This window comes from Microtus pennsylvanicus, chromosome 1, assembly GCF_037038515.1.
Source record: "Microtus pennsylvanicus isolate mMicPen1 chromosome 1, mMicPen1.hap1, whole genome shotgun sequence".
Classification (NCBI taxonomy): domain Eukaryota; kingdom Metazoa; phylum Chordata; class Mammalia; order Rodentia; family Cricetidae; genus Microtus; species Microtus pennsylvanicus.
In genome coordinates this window covers 73,633,736-73,655,730 of record NC_134579.1, presented here as the reverse complement: position 1 = coordinate 73,655,730, position 21,995 = coordinate 73,633,736, and the positions used below count along the sequence as shown (strand labels likewise).

At 49.6% G+C, this 21,995-nt stretch overlaps 1 protein-coding gene across 2 annotated transcripts; it reads left to right on the top strand.

Moving 5' to 3' along the window:
• The first annotated feature begins 4,448 nt into the window (after positions 1-4,448).
• Dvl3 (dishevelled segment polarity protein 3) lies at positions 4,449-21,591 on the top strand. Of its 2 annotated transcripts, none has more exons than XM_075968814.1 (16): positions 4,449-4,842; positions 9,945-10,014; positions 10,452-10,573; positions 10,689-10,798; positions 10,970-11,102; positions 11,264-11,357; positions 11,542-11,611; positions 12,422-12,561; positions 12,669-12,745; positions 12,837-12,904; positions 13,010-13,159; positions 13,602-13,733; positions 13,905-14,072; positions 18,499-18,714; positions 18,801-19,211; positions 19,989-21,591. In XM_075968814.1, exons 1-16 carry the CDS (start codon positions 4,682-4,684, stop codon positions 20,018-20,020), a joined length of 2,154 nt encoding a protein of 717 aa, XP_075824929.1. In that variant the 5' UTR covers positions 4,449-4,681; the 3' UTR covers positions 20,021-21,591. The 2 variants fall into 2 exon arrangements, with proteins under 2 accessions (XP_075824929.1, XP_075824921.1); XM_075968806.1 differs by having other exon boundaries at positions 10,967-11,102.
• The last annotated feature ends 404 nt before the right edge of the window (positions 21,592-21,995 follow it).

The following is a 21,995-nucleotide window of genomic DNA, read 5'->3' as shown; positions in this document are numbered from 1 at the left end:
TTTGCACATAGAGCTCCAACCTGCATTTTTGTGCCTTGCATGCAGTAAAAGCCAAGGCTCAAACATTTGAAGAACCCTCCAGCATGAGAAGCAGAAACAAAGCACTAAGAAACAAGCTCTGCTAAAGTAGTATATTCCAAAATATTAGGGGCAGAAAGCTATAATTAGGATTATGAAAATTCAGGGAAAATACCACGTCCATAAAGAAAACTCACGGGGAGAACTGAAGAATAAAAGAGTTCTTAGAACTTCTGAGGGCTGGCAAGATGACTGAGCAGGTAAAAGCACTTGCCACACAAGCCTGCTGACCTGAGTTCAGGGAAAAGTTCAATCCCCATAATGGAAGGTGAGAAATGACTCCTGAAGGTTGCTGGCTGCCACATACTTGTGCAACTGCAGTGATGACAGAAACAGCTTAAAGTGGCTGTAAGAACTGAGGGCTGGGTAGAACCGGGGTGCTCGCTGCGTTCTCAGCCTTACATCTGCTTGGAGGTCAATTTGATTTCATTTTCCCCCAAGCCTTGGTATACCTATTTGTTTCTATTCTGTCTGGACATACATAAATAGCAATATATCAGATAACTAAACCCTGATATATTGAATAAATAAGTGGTTGGAACGATTCTAATAGGAAATCTTGTAATATGAAATTCTCAAAAATAATAGAGCAAAAAGGATACAAAGAATCAATCTGAAAGGTCCAACAAGTAATAAGAATTCAGAGAGGAAGAAAAAAAGGTTAGTATAGTATCCATTCAGATGTTCATTTCTAGGTACTCCAAGTGCTGGCACAGTGCATGAGAAAAGATCTCCATGAAGCAAAGCCAATACATACCTCTACTCCCAGCTTATCAGACACTGAGCCAGAATGGTATGAGCCCAGGACTAAAAAACCGGCCTGAGCAACACAGAGGCCCAGAAATAAAAAGAATGCCCCAAAGCCTTCTAGAAAGAAGCCAAGTCTTGAAATTACACCAAATCAACCCCTTATTAATGAAAGGAAAAAACAAATGCCTTCAAAAATCTGAAGGGAAATTATTTTCAACTCTTTTTCTTTATTTTTTTTAATTATTTTGCATGCGTGGAGGTGTTGGGGAGCACGCACATGCCAGTGTGCCTATGGAAGTCAGGTTTGCAGGACTTAGTCCTTCCACCATGTAGATGCTGGGGATCAAACTCAGACTGTCTATCTAGATGGCCTGTGCACTGAGCCACTGTGCCAGTCCTCAGTCATATGTGAGACAGACAGCTTAAAAACAATCTGGGCGGGCTGGAGAGATGGCTCAGTGGTTAAGAACATTGCCTGCTCTTCCAAAGGTCCTGAGTTCAATTCCCAGCAACCACATGGTGGCTCACAACCATCTGTAATGATGTCTGGCGCCCTCTTCTGGCCTGCAGACATACACACAGACAGAATATTGTATACATAATAAAAAAAATAAATATAAAAAAAAACAATCTGGGCTTTAGGGGTAGAAATCTCGCCTACATTCACAATACCCTAAAGTGAGGTGGGGACACAAGCCTGTGATCCTAGACAGGACTTTCAGTTTAAGGCTAGTCTGAGCTGCATGCATTCCCAGCCGAAGACACCCGGTCTTAGAAGAAAAAAAAACAAAATTATATTTTTCATCCTTCCTTTCAAAGAGACTTGTCAAAGGAGGCAATAAGCTTTACTAAAACAGGAATAAAGTATCCAAGAAACAACCAGATTGGAGGAGACATAAAGGGAATTGTGGGGCTATTGAAAAGTCGCCAGGTGCCAGCTGACAGTTGGAGTCAGCAAGCAGTGTTCACCAGAGCAAAAGAAGGGAAAGTTGCAGAGACAAGCAAGCCTGGATTACCTAATAGATTGGACTGGATGAACAAAATGTCCTGAGAAACTACTGGGTTGTGTACAAAGAATAAAAGTTAACCAAACCATGTAGCAAAGAAACAAGGAATACCCAAGACTTAGAAGTATACGTTCACTGATAGTTAAAACACTAACTGTTAAGTATTAAGTACTATCTAGTTAGTAAGTATATTTCAGTTCTAAGAAGTAAAAGGTGGGATGTCAATAGGCAATGTCTAGAATGTGTAAATCAAGAAATAGGCATTAACATGCCTGTAACCCCAGCCACTCCAGAAGCATAGGCAGAAGAGTAGAAAATTCAAAGCCATCCTGGGCTTTTATTTTTAATACTGGGGCTGGAGAAATGGCTCAACTGCTAAGAGTCTTGCTGCACTTACAGAGGACCTAAGTTCAATTCTCAGCATCTACATCATCGATAGGTGGCTCACAGCTTCCTGTAATTCTAACTCCAAGGGATTAACACCCTCTTCTGACCAACTCAGATATCTATAATGTGTGTACACACACACACACACATATATATGTATATAAATCCTGCCAGGCAGTGGTGGTGCGTAGCTTTAATTCCAGCACTCCAAGAGGCAGAGGCAGGACAGTCTCTGAGTTTGAGGCCAGAGGCCAGTCTGGTCTACAGAGAGAGTCCCACAACAGCCAATGCTACACAGAGAAACCCTGTCTTGAAATTTTAAATAAATACATTGTAGCATGCTTTTTCAGACTGCCATTCCCAAAATGATGACACAGAGACTTATTAGTTATGAATGTTGGGCTTTATCTTATACTTGTTCCACAAGCTTTTCTTAGTTTAACCTGTTTCTATTCATCTACATTTTGCCTTGGGGCTTTTTACCTTACTCTCATTCTGTATGTTCTGCTTCATGTCTGTCTGACTGTCAGCTGCCTGCCTGACTGGCCCTGGGTGTCTCCCTCTCCCTCATTCTCCTTATTCTTTGCCTGCTAGCACCACCTGTCCCTGTACTACCAAGCTATTAGCCACTTAGCTTTTTATTAGATCAATCAGAAGCCTTAGGCAGGCAAAGCAACACATCTTTACATTGTTAAAAGCAGCATAAACAAATGTAACACATCTTTACATGGTTAAACAAATGTAACACATCCTTACATCCTTAAATGCAACATAAACAAATATAACATCTTGCTAAAGTAATGTTCCAGAACAATAAATATTGAAAACATGTTTTAATATTGCTTAGTTATGAATACTCATTACTTGGAGAAAAAATTAAATGAAGGATAGGAACTTAAAACATGTTATGTAACTGCTACTGATTATGTTCTTTTGCCCATAACCAAACGTTTGGTTATGATATAATGAGAAAGACTATAGAGGAAGATTGACATTAGATTATGAAGGGCCTTGTGTATCATGTGGAGGGCGCTTGAAAGGTGATATGAAGAGGTTTCTCAGCAGAGGAGGTCCTGACATTTCAGGTGATAAAAATAGGAGCCAAAATGCAGACATGATAGCACGTGGTAATCCCAGAACTCAGAAGCCCGAGGCAGGAGGGTTTCCGGAAGTTTCCAAGCCACCCTGGTATTCATTGTTACAAATGTATACCACAGAGAAGCTGAACCACAGACTGGCTGTACCTAGTTCTGGTTTGACACCTACTGTCCCAGTCATGCACGTGCTTGTTTGCGCCCCCTTTTTCTTTATTTTTTTTCATATAGGCGGGTGTGTGTGTGTGTGTGTGTGTGTGTGTGTGTTATATTTCGAGACCAGGTTTCTCTGTGTATCCCTGGCTGTCCTGGAACTTGCTCCATAGGCTAGCCTAGAACTCAGAGATCTGACTAAAGATGTATGCACCAAGCCTGGCTGTTTGCACTCTTTTCTTTCTTTCTTTCTTTCTTTCTTTCTTTCTTTCTTTCTTTCTTTCTTTCTTTCTTTCTTTCTTTCTTTCTTCTCCTCCTCCTCCTCCTCCTCCTCCTCCTCCTCCTCCTCCTCCTCCTCCTCCTCCTCCTCCTCCTCCTCCTCCTTCTCCTCCTCTTCTTCTTCTTCTTCTTCTTTTTTGGTCGGGGCAGGGTAGGGTTTTCGAGACAGGGTTTCGTTGTGTACCTTTGGCTGTCCTAGAACTGGGTCTGTAAACAAATCTGGCCTCGAATTCAGAGATTCACCTGCCTCTCCTGAGTTCTGGGATTGAAGGCATGCACCACCACATCTGCCCAATCCATTTCTCAAACTCCTTGTGCATAGGCGCTGAAGTTATAAGGATAAGAACTTGAACTTGCTCAGCCCACAAGGAGCTCAGTTTGGTCCTGTGACAGCAATGATGTTGGCAGTAGAACCCAAAGATCTACACCGAAGCCATCCTCCTTTGGGGGTCCAGTTAGGTCTTCAAATCCATCCTCTTCCGCAGAAGGTGGCACCTGTGTTCCACCCCTCCCGGCTGCACGGGAGCCAGCAGACTGTTCTCTTGGGCCCACCCGGTTGAGACTTCCATCGGCTGCGGCCTGAACCCGGAGCGCCAAGAACCGAGCGCCGCCCGGCGGGTGGGCGGGCAGTCGACGGTGCAGCCAGCGCGGCTAGGCGTCTGGGCGGGGCGGGGCCAGCGCTGGACTCAGCCCAGAGTCGGGAGGGCCGAGGCCACCGGAAGAGTCGCGGTCGCCAGCCGAGCGCCGGGAGTGGGGAGCGGAAGCGGCGGCGGGCGGCGCTGGGACCCGGGAGCGGCCGGAGAACAAGGGAGCTGGCGCCCCGGCCGGCGGCTGAGCGGGGCTGAGCAGCGGGCCGCGCCGAGCGCCGCCGGAGAGAGAGGCCCGGCCCCGCTGCCCGAGCAGGCCGCGCGCCGCGGGGCCGAGGCCGGAGCCATGGGCGAGACCAAGATCATCTACCACCTGGATGGGCAGGAGACGCCGTACCTGGTGAAGCTGCCCCTGCCCGCCGAGCGCGTCACCTTGGCGGACTTTAAGGGCGTTCTGCAGAGGCCCAGCTATAAGTTCTTCTTCAAGTCTATGGACGACGATTTTGGGTGAGGATGGTCCCCGCCCCGCCTCCGGGGAGCCCCTGCCGCTCCGTGCTGGGGGCCAACGCAGCCAGTTCTGACTTCCCTCGCTGCACTGGTTTCTAGCCCCGCTTGCAGCAAGGGAGTGACTCGGTCACTTGGGACCCACTTGATTTTGAGGGACTCCCGATCGCCTCTTGGAGGCCTTGCCCTCCCAGTCCAGTGGGACCCTAAACAATCGTTTCTCACCATTCAAGCCTCGATACTCCCCACGGATCAGCGGCCCCCGTAAGACGTACATCCCTTCCACTCCACTCCAAAGTCCTCAGCCCTCCTTCCAGGTGCCACCTTTTAAGCATAGAGTTGGGGTATATTGACACATAGCCTGCCTTCCCCATCCTTTGAGCTCTGCAACTCAGAGCCTTATTTGGAGTGTGCTGTATCTAAGGCCGCAGCCGGTGGGACTTTGAACTGGAGAAGGAGTTGGTGGGGGCTGGGGGTGGGGGGTCTGCCAGGCTGGATGCTGGACCTGATGTTTATTGAGCGAGCGTTCTCCCCTCTCTCCTCGGTCGATGGGGTGTTGCCTGACCCGGAGGAGGAGGAGTCCTCACTAACCAGGTGCTGGGGCCTTTTCTCGCCAGATGGTGATCCCAGAGGAGATGTTGCATGGCTTCAGAGCCTGGATGGGAAAGCCAGGGAGGGCCTCTTGGTGTTCTCTTGTCTTCTCCTCCCTACCCAGCTGCAGTTTAGAAGCAGGGACTGCCCCTTTAAGGGAGGTTGGAATGTTGGAGCCTGAGGGTTCTGTAGCAGCTGGCCTGAGAGGGGACACACATATACACTCACACCCCTCTCAGGGATTGAGGCTTGCCCACATTAACTGGACAGTGGGCCTAGAGGTCATGGAGAACACACACACACACACACACACACACACACACACACCATGCAGGCCTGAAGGTTCCTCTGATGCACTTGCCTGAGGCTGCTCTGTGCTTGCAGCTGAGGCCCTAGAGCTGGGTGAGGGGAAGCATTCTTCTCCCCAGTGTTCATTAGTCTGGCTTCTCTCCCAAGGCCCGCCCTCCAGGCCCCAGGAGGCAAGCACCTTCTGTCTCCTGTCTGCCTTATTTGCCATCTTTTTCCTGGAACTCAGCGTTTGATGAGCTCTTGAAATACTGTGTGTAGCAGTGTTTTGTCCAGTGGAGAGCAGATGGGACTGTTCCTGATTCCATTCTTGCCCAGGGATGAGGACTCCAGTGTGGTGATGGTTGTCTTAAGTCTAGAGTAGGCAAACCTGGTCGAAAGATCTTTTCAGGATCTATCTGGGAGAGTTGGGAGATACTGGGTGGGTGTCTCAGCCTTACTCGAGTGAAATAAGGAGAACAGGGCCTAAAGGAACTGGGATAATATTTCAGGGTATGCTGGGCCAGATGCCTGGAGAGATTAGAATAGCCCTGTATCTCCACCCCCACTCGCCTCTGCCTCCCAAGCAGACCACCGTGGGCTGCTTCCTGCCTTCCCAAGGTTGTGTGAGCAGAACTAACTACAATTATAAAAGGCCCCCATTGCATCTGCTAACTGCTCACAGAATATTTTTCTTTAAATCAACTCTTTTTTTTTCCTTAGCTGACTAAACTAATACAGTGGTATTAACTACAGGCCTGATTATCCATTTTATTTATTTCTAAACCACGTTACAGATAAATATTGAACTATTGAAGTAAACAACATTTATCACGTACTACCTGAAGCCATCTTATATCCATTTGTGGTCCTTGAAGCACCTTTTGCAAAATTATCAGTGGCTGTTCTAGCGGTGTTGAGAACAATGCTAAGAGTGAAGTGGTGTGATTAATTGGTTGGTTTACCTCCCCCCAACACACACACACACCAAGGATAAATGAGCGAAAGACCCTGTAGGCTCTCCTATCACAGAGGACTAACAGTAGAGGACCCTACTCACAGTTTATTTCATTTTTTATTTTACAAGCTCATCATATGCTACTTATAGTCGGACAGTGATTTGATTCTTTGCGCATCTTTCATCCCTGACTCCTACCAGCCTACGAAATAGGCACAAATATCCCCCTGTGCAAATGAGGAAATGAGACTGCAAGAAGCCTAAATAGCTTCCCCTGTGTTGCAGAGCTAGTAAATGACAGGTTGGTTGTACGGGGGTCTCACTCCAAAAGCTAAGGTCCTGATCACACCACTGTAGGTGTCTCTGTGTATGTGTGTGTGAGGGTGGGGGGAGGGAAGGAGGTAGACATAATAGTGAGGAATACTATATAAATGACCATTTTGTGTATTTTCCTCTTCAAAAAAATAGTAACCCTTGGCTAACTGGGAAAGGAACAGAGCTCTCCTGCTAGCCTAGGCCAGTGACCCTGCCGACAAGAGAGAAAGCATGTCAGGAGGAGGAAGCCTGCTACACCTTAGCCTCAGAGGTTCAGACTGTGAGGCCTTAGGAGTCACAACTCCCATCTGGTCTCCAAAAATGTTTGTCCAGCTCGGGGTAGACTTGCTCTCTTAGGTTCCCTGGGAGAGGCAGGAAAGGCCCTTGCCTTGTGAAGCCTGATGGCCTGGGTTCTAGCCCCAGGACCCACATGATGGAAAGAAAAATCCAACTTCCACAAGTTGTCCTCTGACCTCCATGCGCCTGTACACCTGTACACACACACACACACACACACACACACACACACTCTAAAAAATAATAAAAATCTTGAAAAGAAAAGGGGGCTTGCATGGAATGAGAGACTGTGAATTTCACTAAAACTATAGTCAGTAACTAGTCTGTGTTATATTCTAAGAGTCTCGCTTACCAGGATGAGACAAAGGCTTGGAGAAGCTAACTGATGTCTCTAAGCTGGGAGACCTACTAGGTGGCAGGATGGGTGTCTGAGCCCAGTGTTGTTTACCTCATCTGAGTCAGGGAGAGACACTGCTGTGGAGTCCTGACTACCCAGCTCTACCACAAGGGTCCAGTCGAAGGTTCCTCCCAAGCTGAAGTCCAGCTGCTCATTTTGAGTCAGCAGAGGCTTGTAGACCCGGTGGTAACCCCAGAAAGAGAAGAAACATCTGGAGGATGGAGTGATGGGGGACTCAACCGAACTTTCCTACCACAAGGACCCAAAATCCATGCTGTGTGTCACGTGTACCCTCTTTGCTCTTGAGCCCAGGTTACCATGCAAGCCTGGGGAACCCAATGGCCCTACTGGCTGGTTGGTCTGGGCTGCTTTCTTAGGGTCGCTGTGGGGTTAGCAATAATAGGGAGCTGGATGGAAGGAGGCCGGCAGCCTTGGCCTGGGAGCTTCATCGTAAACTCAAGAATGTACCACAAGGAATCCGCTGTCCCAGGGTCTAAACCTCACAGCTCCCTCCATTGTAGTCCCAGACCCCTAAGCATGTGTCCTCCTCTAACCTGTGGTCACATTGGCCTCACTCTGTACCCCTGGGGTGAGTGACAGTGTGATGGTCCACAACAGTTTCTATATCCATCTCTGGCCCCACACCAGAGTTGGTATCTAACTTCCGGCTCTCTCGCATTCCCAAGGCCAAGCTGCACACCATGGCCACATTCTATGGTCTCTCACGCCCCACATTACTTCCCCCCACTCCCCATAGACCCATTACATCTGTCATCAAACTGGGAAAAATGCGACATAGAGTGAAGAGAGAATTGAAGTCAGAAACAACCTGGGGTTCAATTTCAGCTCTAACGTCTCTTAGTACTGTAACCATAAATAAGTTACCAAATGTCAGTTTCTTTATTCATGAAATGAGAATTATATTGTCTACCTAATGAGGCTGGAGTAAAAATATATATTTATATATAATTTTTTTTTTTTGGTTTTTCGAGACAGGGTTTCTCTGTGGTTTTGGAGCCTGTCCTGGAACTAGCTCTTGTAGACCAGGCTGGTCTCGAACTCACAGAGATCCGCCTGCCTCTGCCTCCTGAGTGCTGGGATTAAAGGCGTGCGCCACCACCGCCCGGCTATAATTTTTTTTTTTTTTTGAGACAGGGTCTCTTTGTATATCCCTGGCTGTCCTGGAACTTCTCTCGAACTCAGAGAGCCATCTGCCTCTTACCCCCAAATGCTGGGATTAGGTGTGTGTGCCACCACCCCCCAGCTTTTATTTTAGTAAAATTATATGTTCTGAGTATAGCAATAGAAGATATAATACATAGAAATGTGGAGTCACACAAACGGATTCAAACGCCAGCTTCCTACTTGTTACTAGTGTGTTTAGGTGGCTGGTTGAACCTAGGCTCAGTTTCCCACTTTTCTTCCCTATAGCATCCTTGTGAGTGTGGATGAGACAGTGTATGCGTGCTTAGCATACTGCTGGGCCTGAAATGCATACTCGATAAAGCCAATTGTCACTGATAGTTTTCTTCCTTTCTTCGGAGCAGGAGTGAGGGTGAGGGTCCTCATGTATCCCAAGCTGGCCTCAAACTCACTGTAAAGCTAAGGACAGCCTTAAACTGGTCCTCTTGCCTCCACCTCTTTTAATTCTGGATTACAGGCATGCACAACCATGCAAGATGGACGAGCTCCATCTTCAGCCTCCTTACGTCCTTATTCATTGTTTTTCTGTGACAGAATCCCATTCTGTTGTCGCGGCTCACCTCATAATCCTCCTGCCTCAGCCTCCCAGACATGTGCCACATGGATGTTTGTGAATGCCTTCTCTCCTCTTTCCACTCCCTTAAGCTCCTTATCCACAGCTCTCAGAACTAAGTCAGGATTCCTAGCTGAGAAGAGAACAGTAAGAAGTGTGCCTTTTCCCAGCTGAAGGTCATGCTGGGACTAGGACAAGCGCTCTGGAGGTGCTGAGGTGTGGTGAGGGGCCATTAGAATTGCCAGTCACCTGAGGGCTGAGTTGATGCTCTAGCAAGACAGTTGGCCCAGAGCATAGTGTGTGTTCCTGACTTCTGATCTTCCCCACAGCTTCTTTTCTGTTCTACTTCCTGGAGGTGCTAAGGATATGTCCCTAGCCCCTCCTCACAGCTGAACAGCCTTGTATTGATGGCTTGATCTCCCACTTGGGGTAAACGACAGCTCAGATTATGGGCACCCTCCATTCCCACATCAGAAAGTCTCTCTGACATCCCCCTTTCCCTGCAGAGTGGTGAAGGAGGAGATCTCGGATGACAATGCCAAGCTACCCTGCTTCAATGGCCGCGTGGTGTCCTGGGTAAGGAGCCGTTGGCCTCTAGCTGTATCCCCCGTGCTGGCTGGAGGAGGAAAGGCTTAGCTGAGATTGCATTTAGGGATTTTATGCCTTTGTATCTGAATCTACCTTTAGTTTTCTAATAATTTCTTAATCTAGAGTCTTCAGCCTTTAATAAAATTGTGAGAATAGTGGAGGGAGGAACAGGAAGACATGGTGGAGACTCAGAGGTCTCCTGTGTCCGTCCAGATACCCGCTGCCAGCTGGCATCCTCTGTCGTTTGTGCTGTGCCCCGACTCTGCTACAGTCACCCATGCCTGCCAGCCCTTCCCCCTTGTGCACGTGGCCCTTGCATGGGGCTGTCTTCTCGGTCTCACTCCCTCCAGCCTTTGATGTCGTGCTAGCAGCAGCATCTTGCCTTGCCTTGGCACCCTTGTGACCACTCATTTCCTTCTTGGCAGCTGGTATCCGCTGAGGGCTCTCACCCAGAGCCAGCCCCCTTCTGTGCTGACAACCCAGCAGAGCTGCCACCTTCAATGGAGCGCACCGGAGGCATTGGGGACTCTCGACCCCCATCCTTTCAGTAAGTGTGACTTTAAGGAGGGAATGACCCAAGGGGAAGGGGCACCTCAGCTCAACCCAGGGCTGGGTAGCTCCCAGCCTCTTCTCTTCTCCAACAAGTCCTCCCTCCCCTTTAGCCCTCATGCCAGTGGAGGCAGCCAGGAGAACCTGGACAATGACACGGAGACCGACTCCTTGGTGTCTGCCCAACGGGAGCGGCCCCGACGGAGGGATGGCCCAGAACATGGTTTGTATCCCTCACTTCCAGCCCTTCCCCGCAGATTCCAGCTAGCTCCCTGCCCCTTTATCCTATTTCCTGAGCTTTGGATATGCCTGGCCGCTGTCCTGCCCGCCACATATCCCTTCTTCCCTCCATTGGGCCTTGCATAGACTCAGCTGCCTACCTCTCTTGCAGCAGCCCGGCTCAATGGAACTGCAAAGGGGGAGCGGCGGCGGGAGCCGGGCGGCTATGACAGTTCATCCACCCTTATGAGCAGTGAGCTGGAGACTACCAGCTTCTTTGACTCTGATGAGGATGACTCCACCAGCAGGTGGGGCTTGCCTTTCATAGGTACTGGGATGGGAGTGAGGAGGGCAAGTGACCCATGAGGAGGCCGGAATCCTGCTGATGCTTCACCTCTGGGAGGGATGTGGGCATTGTGTTGGGGCCAGGATGGGCCAGCCTGGTGGGGAACGACTTTGGGCCCCACAGGTTCAGCAGCTCCACAGAACAGAGCAGTGCCTCGCGTTTGATGAGGAGACACAAGCGGCGGCGGCGGAAGCAGAAGGTCTCCCGGATTGAGCGGGTATGGGCTCTTCCGTGTTCAGGATGAGCAGGGCAGATTATGAGTCCTTCCCAGGCAGGACCACAGCTCTTTCTTCCTCGAAGCCCTTCTGTTTGGTTCGGTGATTGGAATCTTAGGGGTAAGGGTGGTGGGCTGAGGAGGAACACCCACCCTGCCTGTTGCTCACAGCCACTGTCTCTTCCAGTCCTCGTCCTTCAGCAGTATCACAGACTCCACCATGTCCCTCAATATCATCACGGTCACTCTCAATATGGGTGAGTCTGCTGAACACGGTCCAGTGCCTCTGCTGGGACGGCGTAAGGGGTTTCTGGGAACTACAGCACACATTTTCTGGGACTTGGGGTGGGATCTCAGTGGCAGAGCACAAGGTCCTGGGTTCCATATCCAAAACAGGAAGGACTATATTTGTTCCCTGTTCTCGTGTTGTCGTTTTTTATAAATACTGCACGTAATGTGATCATTTTAGTATTTCGTTGTCAGGGCTTCAGCAGATAACCAGAGAACTGTGGTACCATGAGAGGTTTCCTGAGAGAGGGGATTTCTGAGAGCCAGCCCTGTCCCTGCTCATCTTGCCATTGCATCCTTGCTTGCTCTCTGACTTCTGACTCTTTAGACAACAGCTGGTGCCTGGTGGCTCAGCAGGTGGGCCTGCTGCCAGGCCAGAGTCCAGTCCCCAGAACCCACATGGTAGAAGGAGAAAAACTGACTCCCACAAGTTGTCCTCTGACCTGCACACACACGCACAAATACAAATGAGTGCAAAATAAATAGAAAAAATGTAATAAAAAATTTAAATGTGGATAAATATGACAGAAAGAGCTTAACTTGAGTCTGAGTTTAACTCCTGCCACCTACTGGCTTAGGAAGGACACATGGGTTTTGCTGATCTGTAAAAGTAAATCCGGAGTCCCTGCCTTGTAACCAGTAGGAAAATTGAAAGCATGTTTAAGTGCACACTATATAGTAATATTTACATGGCTAGTATGTCAGTCAGGACCTCTCTCTGCCCTGTACTAATGGGTAGGGGCCCTGCCTGGCTCAAGGTGTTAAATTATTCCCTGCAGAAAAGTATAACTTCCTGGGCATCTCTATTGTGGGCCAAAGCAACGAGCGAGGTGATGGAGGCATCTACATTGGCTCCATCATGAAAGGTGGGGCTGTGGCGGCCGATGGACGCATTGAGCCAGGAGACATGCTGTTACAGGTATCAGTGTCCACCCTGGGTGGTAGCATAGTGAGACGTCCCCGCTGTCTGGAGGAAGACCCTCGGCCCAGCTCCCCTGTTATCTCACTCCCTGCCCTCTTTCACAGGTAAATGAGATCAACTTTGAGAACATGAGCAATGACGATGCAGTCCGAGTACTTCGGGAGATCGTACACAAACCAGGGTATGAACGGGATGGGATTCTGGGGAGGATGGGGAAGGCATTTCTGGAGGGAGGCTTGGTCTGGCCTTCATACCTCCTGCCTTGTTTTCAGGCCCATCACTCTGACTGTAGCCAAGTGCTGGGACCCAAGTCCACGTGGCTGCTTCACATTACCCCGGAGTAAGTAGACCAGGGATTCAGCCCAAAGTTGGTGCTGGCATACGTCAACTCTGTCCCGCCTCTCTTGAGGGGAGATGGGCAGCCTGCGACTCCTCCTCCTTGCAGGTGAGCCCATCCGGCCCATTGACCCTGCAGCCTGGGTCTCTCACACTGCAGCCATGACAGGCACCTTCCCTGCCTATGGCATGAGCCCCTCCCTGAGCACCATCACCTCCACCAGCTCCTCTATCACCAGCTCCATCCCTGACACAGAACGTGAGTACTCAAGCCTGTCCTCAGGGCCCTGCAGACAAGGTGTGAGGACTGGTGTGAGCCGCTTGTGCACTGCAGGGCCTGTGAGAGTCTCCCCAGTCCAGACACCTCACACCGCAGCCCTCCCCAGGGGCACTTAGAACTGCACTGGATACTGTGTGCTTCCTCAGCACAGTGAGCACCCACAGAGCCTCAGTTTACTCTCGTACAGTGGGACTACCAGTATATACTTCACCAGGTTCCTGTGGTTTAACAAGAGGTCTCAGTAGAACATCATTACTGTGTGGCATAAAGTAAGCACTCATTATCATAAATGTACATCTGCACTGTACTAAGTGCCTTCGTGAAGTCATTGAATTATTCTGAGTGGGGGAGCGGGAACGCCGCTCTTGTCTTCCTAACTCCATGGTGACTCTTTGCCTTACTACTCCACCTCTCCCCCTAGGCCTAGATGACTTCCACCTCTCAATCCACAGTGACATGGCAGCCATCGTAAAAGCCATGGCCTCCCCTGAATCAGGGTTGGAGGTTCGAGACCGCATGTGGCTCAAGATTACCATTCCCAATGCTTTCATTGGTGAGAGAACCTTACAGCGAGATGAAGGGAAGGGTAGGGAGTCATGGACCAGGGCTGGGTGGGGGAGAGGTACATGACCCTTGGGCTACTCCTTTGAGCTATTAATTGCCCCAGCCTCACAGCGTCTGTGAAGCCAGAGGAACCCAAATCAACTGGCTGCCTTATCCCCAGGCTCAGACGTGGTGGACTGGCTGTACCACAACGTGGAAGGATTCACAGACCGGCGGGAGGCCCGCAAGTACGCCAGCAACCTGCTGAAAGCCGGTTTCATCCGCCATACTGTCAACAAAATCACGTTCTCCGAGCAGTGCTACTACATCTTTGGTGACCTCTGTGGCAGTACGTGCCTCCCCATCACCTTTGCTTCTTGCCTTTTTTAGAGACAGGGCCTTGCTCTGTAGATTATACTGACCTGATACCTGCTGTGTAGCCAGCTTGACTTCGAACTTGCAGAAATCCTACCTCAGCCTCCTGAGTGTTGGATTATAAGTGCATGCCACTACCATACCCAGAATCCCCCACCTTCTTGTCTCCTGGATAGGAGTAAGGGTGTGATATCATGGAAGTTAGGGTGTGGTGTGATGGAGTGAGGGTGTGATGTGATGGAGTGGGGGTGTGATGTGATGGAGTGAGGGTGTGATGGAGTGAGGGTGTGATGTGATGGAGTGAGGGTGTGATGTGATGGAGTGAGGGTGTGATGTGATGGAGTGAGGGTGTGATGTGATGGAGTGAGGGTGTGATGTGATGGAGTGAGGGTGTGATGTGATGGAGTGAGGGTGTGATGTGATGGAGTGAGGGTGTGATGTGATGGAGTGAGGGTGTGATGTGATGGAGTGAGGGTGTGATGTGATGGAGTGAGGGTGTGATGTGATGGAGTGAGGGTGTGATGGAGTGAGGGTGTGATGTGATGGAGTGAGGGTGTGATGTGATGGAGTGAGGGTGTGATGGAGTGAGGGTGTGATGTGATGGAGTGAGGGTGTGATGTGATGGAGTGAGGGTGTGATGGAGTGAGGGTGTGATGTGATGGAGTGAGGGTGTGATGGAGTGAGGGTGTGATGTGATGGAGTGAGGGTGTGATGGAGTGAGGGTGTGATGTGATGGAGTGAGGGTGTGATGGAGTGAGGGTGTGATGTGATGGTGTTAGGGTGTGATGGAGTGAGGGTGTGATGTGATGGTGTTAGGGTGTGATGGAGTGAGGGTGTGATGGAGTGAGGGTGTGATGTGATGGTGTTAGGGTGTGATGGAGTGAGGGTGTGATGGAGTGAGGGTGTGATGTGATGGAGTGAGGGTGTGATGTGATGGTGTTAGGGTGTGATGGAGTGAGGGTGTGATGGAGTGAGGGTGTGATGTGATGGTGTTAGGGTGTGTCGTGATGGCAGTAAAGGGTATGATATAGTAGCTGTCTCCAGGAAATCTAGGTAGACTTAACAGAGCTGGGGTCTGTGATATCAGCATTGGTCTTCCATCTCTCTGTTGAACCTCAGATTCTCTAAGCGCTGTTCTGTCTTGACATGGAAACAGTAGTTTCAGAAGTGTAGTCTTTCCATCCCATAGTCTTCACCTCCCGATTGGGGAGGGGCATGGGTACTGTTCATGTTAACAAGTGAGGAGATTGATTTACTGGTATAAATAGTCTACCCCAGGGCACAGAATTAGAAACGAAGAAGCTAGGCTTTGGATTCAGGTCTTGCAGTTGTAGTTCCCACTGCTCTGGGTACTTGCTCTGGGTACATAACACATACTCAAGGTATGTGATGCTCCAAAACCATTGTTCATCCTGCCATTGACCATGCACCAACAGATACTACCGGGTCAGGATATGGATTGGCCAGGGAGCCCTGTCTTTCTAAGAACCCAGGGGTGAACCATACCATGGAATGAAGCTGGAGAAATTGTCAGTCAGGTTGCAGACGACTTTGCAACCTGCACTAAGGCATTTAAATTTGATCCTGAGAGGGCCTTTGAGAATAGTTAAGCCAAGTAGCCTGTGGAGACCCTTTTCGGTAGCCTCTAGATGACCTCAGACAGACACCTTTGTTCGTGCCAGCAGCTAAGCCACAGCCCCAGCACCAGCAGACACCTGCCCAAAAGAGCTTTCCTTCATACCTGTGGTGCTGGCTGGCACCCAACGGCTAACTCAGACTGCTTCTGGGACTAGAGTGGCCAATATTACAAAACACTGTCCCTTCATAGAGGGTAGGATTCCTGGCCCTCAGCAGCTCTTACAGAGTCATGGTGGACTTTGGACTGTGGCAGTTCTGGGTCAAATGTCACCCCTTCCTGTGAACATCAGTAGGTGCTCCAACTCCTAAGTCAGAGGTGGAGGAAGTAGAACCTAGGCTATAGGGCAGTCTCGAACACAGCATGAAGTATGTAAACTGCTTAGAACAGGAACAGTGTGTGACCCACAAGAGGTACTCCGGAAAAGCTGCCTACTGTTCATATATTTAATTGATTATAAGGTACACTTTTGATTTTCACATTCCATTATCTGAAATTCATAGACACATCTTATTATTAATATTGTTAGCAGACATCAGTACAAGGCCCTAGACTTCTGGGAACATACAAAGCTTCCAAGACAGCTAAGGCAGTTTTGCTCAAAAGATATTTTCTTGCTGGGCCCAACTAGGTCCTTCACCTAGGCCACCCAAGGTTCAGCTCAGGATGTGTGTAGCAGAAAAGGCTTTTGCTTCGCAGAGGGGTCACAGTCTGCTGAGCTGGGAATGTTGTAGGCTCAAAGAGGAACTTTGTGCTCGCCCTGAAGTATACTCTTGGTCCCCAGGACAGCAGCCTACAGGCTGCAGACATCAGCAGCTGTTTGTATTTGAGCAAGCACAGGCCACTGCTTTCCTTCTTTGCCTGCATGCTGCCTCTGGCCTCTGCACAAGTTAGTGGCTTGGCTGGCAGGCTCCATAAACAGTTCCAGAGCCCCATACCCTGCCTTCTTCCTGCAAAGCTGGCTGGATCACCTTGGGCCTTGGAAGAAGATCTAATGGTATAGATGGCCTCTATGGGGGCAATTATAGCTTTCTTAGAATTGATGTGCCGAGAGCAGAGTATGACCTAGCAGGGTAATCAGTCCTGGTAGCCCTTTATAAACTCCCTTCAGGGAAGTTCTAGCTCTTGTGAAGATGCTTACCTTTAGTGCACAAGTTCAAGGGTGGAAGAAAGTTAGGAAATAGTGGTGCCAGTGCACCGGTGCCAGCTCCGGCTGTAAGCAGGACGGGAGTTCTTTCTGGCCCCTCCTGTGCCATCCCCACTCTCCACAACAGGACCAGGAAAATGGGATCAAGGCAAGAGCTTCTACAAAGGAGGCGCTTAAGAGACAATGTGTTCATTTAGGATTCTGCCAACTCCTCTTTCTCTTTTAATTTACCCCTCCACCTATTGTATATTGGGTTGCTTGACCTCCCAATCCTGCTGGAATGACACAGGTACACACATCCCACCCAGCCCATTCTGGACCCCTCCTCCGCTTTTGAGACAGGACCTTACTACATAGCTCTCTGGCCATCCTGGAAATTACTGTGTAGATCAAGCTAGTCTTGAAGTCTCATAGATCTGCCCCCTCTGCCTCCTGAGTGTTGGGATTAAAGGAGTGGGCTACCATACCCACTTCATTCTGAACTTTTATTTTTAAGAATTGTGTTTATTTTTTGTATGTGAATCCTTGGCCTGCACGTGTGTCTGTGCACCATATGCATGCAATGCCCAAGAAGGCCAGAAGAAGTTGCTGGGTCCCTGGAACTGTGGTTACTGATGGTTGTGACCGCCATCTGAGCCCCCAGATCTGCCGGAGCAGCCAGTGCTCTTCACTGCTGAGCCTTCTTTCCAGCCTCGTCCTGGACTTTTAATAATAATAAGTTATTATTTGTCTTGGGAGAAAACATTCACCTTAGTTTTCCAATTTCCCCAGACTCCCCCCTCCTCATTCATCTGAGAAGGCAAGTATATGAGCATCTCTCTGCTTCCTTTCTGTCTGCAGCTTAGGTTAACTCAGGCTGCTCATTTAACCTCTCTGGACTTTTGTTTCTGCGCCCAGAGAAGTGACGATTACCCCTTTGTGAGTTTCTGGGTAATGTTATTTTGGGTTTTGTTTTTATTTTATGTGCATTGGTGTTTTGCCTGCAAGAGGGTGCTGGGTACCCCAGAGAGCAAGTTACAGACAGTTGTGAGCTGCCATGTGGGTACTGGGAATTGAACCTGGGTCCTCTGGAAAAGCAACCAGTGCTCTTAACCGCTGAGCCACCGTTCCAGCCCCATGTGTAGTGTGCTTCATGAATCACAGTGCTACCATACCTGGGGGCTTCTAGTACTTCAGCCTTCCACATTCCCTGACTCTGCTTCCCTCTCAACCCAGGAGAAAACGGCAAAAGACATGAGAGTGTATGGGTGGATGGGGTCGTTTTTGTTTGTTTTATTTCTGCTTTGTTTTTGTTTCATTTTGGAGTTCTTATTTTTCAGTTGTTTGAGACAATCTGATAATGGAGCCTAGGCTGGCTTCAAACTTACCATGTAACCCAGGTTGGGCTTGAATTCATATTGAGTCTCTTGCCTCAGCCTTTCTGAAATTTAACGGCATTGTGTATTAGATGTGGGGGTTGGCTGTAGAGCTATTAGGAGTGGCCAAGGAGATCTGCAGGCCTCTCAGTCTGTCCATAAATTTAACACTGTTGCTTGCATTTCATCTTTGGTTGGAGACCTCCTGATTGTGGGTGTGGGACACAAAACAGACCAGTTTACCGAGTCCTCCTTCCCACAGATATGGCCAACCTGTCACTTCACGACCATGATGGCTCCAGCGGCGCCTCTGACCAGGACACACTAGCTCCTTTGCCGCACCCAGGGGCTGCTCCTTGGCCTATGGCTTTCCCTTACCAGTACCCACCACCTCCGCATCCCTACAATCCACACCCAGGCTTCCCAGAACTAGGCTACAGCTACGGCGGGGGCAGCGCCAGCAGTCAGCACAGTGAAGGTAAGTCAGAGAACCAGCCAGAAGGAAGCTGCAGGGAACCCTGGCCACCTCTGTGCCTCCATCCTGGCCCTATTTGATCCCTACAGGCAGTCGAAGCAGTGGCTCCAACCGAAGTGGCAGCGACCGGCGCAAGGAGAAGGACCCAAAAGCTGGGGACTCCAAATCAGGTGGTAGTGGCAGTGAATCAGACCACACTACACGCAGCAGTCTGCGAGGGCCGCGGGAGCGGGCACCAAGCGAGCGCTCAGGCCCAGCGGCCAGTGAGCACAGCCACCGCAGCCACCACTCGCTGACCAGCAGCCTGCGCAGCCACCACACGCACCCCAGCTATGGCCCGCCCGGAGTGCCTCCTCTTTACGGTCCCCCGATGCTTATGATGACCCCGCCGCCTGCAGCCATGGGGCCCCCAGGAGCGCCTCCAGGCCGTGACCTGGCCTCAGTGCCCCCGGAACTGACAGCCAGCAGACAGTCCTTCCGCATGGCAATGGGAAACCCCAGTGAGTTCTTTGTGGATGTGATGTGATCAGGGCTCCTCTCCGCTCCCACCCCCCCTGAGCCGGCTGCATCCCTTTCTCCATCAGTCGGTCTTTTTTTACTTTGGTACCTAAAAGGGAAATAAATGGAACTAACTGCTCCTGCTTGCTGGTAGCCGCAAGGGTGAGGGGTACTCATCCATGCTACAGCCCCTAACCTGCCTCTGGCCCAGCTGGGGCCTCTGCCCACTAACCAGCACCCATTCCACCCAGTTCGGGCTTCCCAGGACTTTCATGTTCCTGCCTCTGCACTGCTGGTCTTTCTTCCCGATGCTCCTCTCACATAGGAGCTGAGCCCAGTGGTGTCACACCCTTATGGCCACCTTTGCTCCCTGCCCCCTCCCCAGAACCCTTTCCCCATCTCCTCAAGCATGTGTTCAGAGATCTTGATTTTACCCCACCATACTGACACCGAACGAAAATGGTCTTTCCCTTCCTGCCCTGCCCACTGCTTCAGCCCTTCACCCTCCTCCAGCTGCAGCCACCTCTAGGAGGCGTCCATGCCAGCTGCCCCTGCTTGAACCCAGCCCCAATCAGAAGCCCTGAGAGCCCCCCTCAGGTGCCAGGGCCACTGGTGGCTTCCAGGGACTATCTCTGCTGAGTCTGGACCCCCATCCATGCCTTCCCTGTGTGCTAGTTCCCTCGGATCTAACCCTACTAACCAATAGGCTCATCAAATTTCTGGGCCTGAAACATTTTTTCTTCTTTTTCTTCCTTCAAATTTCCCTGGGCCTGGAGCAGCTAAGAATTTCGGGCTGTTTGACTTTCTGTGAGCCCCCAGGAAAGGGAGGCCCAGCCTCCAAGGAGACCAGGAACTCTGCTTCAGCATCCCCAAGGATGTCCATCCCTCACACCCACACTGCAAGGTCACTAGGCTTCTGGGAAGGACCTCAGCTTCACCCAGAATAACACCTCTGTTCTTTCCAGAGGGAAGTAGAGAAATTTTCTCCCCACCCCCTCTCACAGACACATACACACACACACACACACACACACACACACACACACACACACACACACACGTGTGCCTATGCAAGTTCACATAAGCCTCAGGGCTGGTCCCTGCCCAGAGGGCTGGACCCTTTCTCCAAGTCATCTCCTAGATAGTGGGGCTGGTCCCTAACTGCCCTCTCCCCTTTCTGCTTGCCCTCAAGCCTTCCGCACATGTTCCTGAGAACTTGGTACTTGGATAAAGCCCAAAAGCTAGGGCTCAACAGGTAACAAACAGGTCGTCTCTACTTCCCTCCTGCCCCTGAATCCCTTACAGCCTGCCCTGTCTCATCTTCACCATGGTATCTGAAAGCAGAGCCAGGAAACACAGGCCAGTTGAAGTTATACAAGAGGACTACTGGGACTTCCAGACAGTTCCAGTTATTTTTAAAATTGTTTTCCACCTTGTCACAATTTTCTCTTTAAAACTCTGTTGACTTACCCAGACTTTTCAGGGCAAAGGTGTCAGAGCTGGGGATGTAGCTCTGTAGTAGAGTACTTGCCTAGCATGCCCTGGGGTTCAGTCCCCAAAAAATGCCTCCCTCCATCAGGATGTCCTTAGCCTATGTTTGGGGGCAAACTGAGGTAGGGATATTTTGACATTCATTTAACAAATATTTCCGAGGATTTTAATGAACAAAGGGCTATGTTAGAAGCATAACTTGGTTTCACCTGTCTTCAGTCCTCTCTGACTGCCACGTCCTGTTCTCTTGAGAACCCCTCCATGGTGCTCCTGCATTGGGTGCCAGTGTTTCCATGATCCCATCTTTGGCTCACTTCTCTTTCTTTCCAAAACTGTCTCATTTATTCTCTTTCCAATTGCTGTTGATATGCTGGCCATTTCTAAATATGTATTCCCAGCCCCAGCTTCCCCCACTCTTCAGATCTCTTTATTACTCACGGGGCATCTCCATAGGCATGTCCATATGTCCCTCGCCAAGTATTATTCCTTTTGAATTCCTGTCCTGTGACCTTCATCACAGTCTACTGAGGCCCACTAGCCAGAGACATTTATGGGCTTCATTCCTTCTTCCTACATGGCATTAGTCAGCATATCACACCCTTCCTCTCTGCCACTCTTTCTCAAGTTCCTTTCCTCCTTTTTAATTTACAGAGCATGGGATTTGGAGTCAGGTTGGTTTGGGCTTGAATTCCAACTCTACCATTTTTGGTTGTGTAATAGTTATTTAACCTCTCTGGAGCCTCAGTCCTCCTGTATGTAAAATGACGATAATAATACCTACCTCACAGGGTTGTTGTGAGGATTTAAATTAGATATTGTACGAAAAGTGCCTAGCACAGTGCCTGGCACACAATAGAGTAGGTGCTCAATAAATGGTAGCTATTATTATTATTATTATTATTATTATTATTATTATTATTATTATCATTACAAATTTATTCTAAACTGGCAAACATTTAGGGTAAGATGGGAAGACAAAGCTTTTGCAGAGATACATGAAACCATCAGTGGTGCTTCAAGGATTAGAAGTATCAGTTTTGATCATTGAATAATGTTCTAAAGTGCTAATCTTTTGAGAAATGTCAGGTCTTCATCCTGCTCTGCCCTGGCCTCTGGTAGGAGGTTTCTAGCAATAGTAAGGTTAGCAACCAGATTTGCCCGGCCCTCCACCTTGCTTCCTTCCCGCCTTAGCAGTCATGGGCCTGCTCAGGCAATAAGACATCTCTGCCTACTGAGAGAAGAACCAAATTTTCTTGATTTGGCGAGAACCGGGTAGGCTGTTTGTGTCCAGGGTT

What these genes read in the sequence shown, in the direction of transcription:
- Dvl3 (XM_075968806.1), top strand. Translation starts at nt 4,682, where the DNA reads ATGGGCGAGACCAAGATCATCTACCACCTGGATGGGCAGGAGACGCCG. An exon ending in GAGGGATGGCCCAGAACATG is followed by an intron (nt 10,799 to 10,966) that starts GTTTGTATCCCT and finishes CCTCTCTTGCAG; the next exon opens with CAGCCCGGCTCAATGGAACT. An exon ending in CAGCAGTCAGCACAGTGAAG is followed by an intron (nt 18,715 to 18,800) that starts GTAAGTCAGAGA and finishes TGATCCCTACAG; the next exon opens with GCAGTCGAAGCAGTGGCTCC.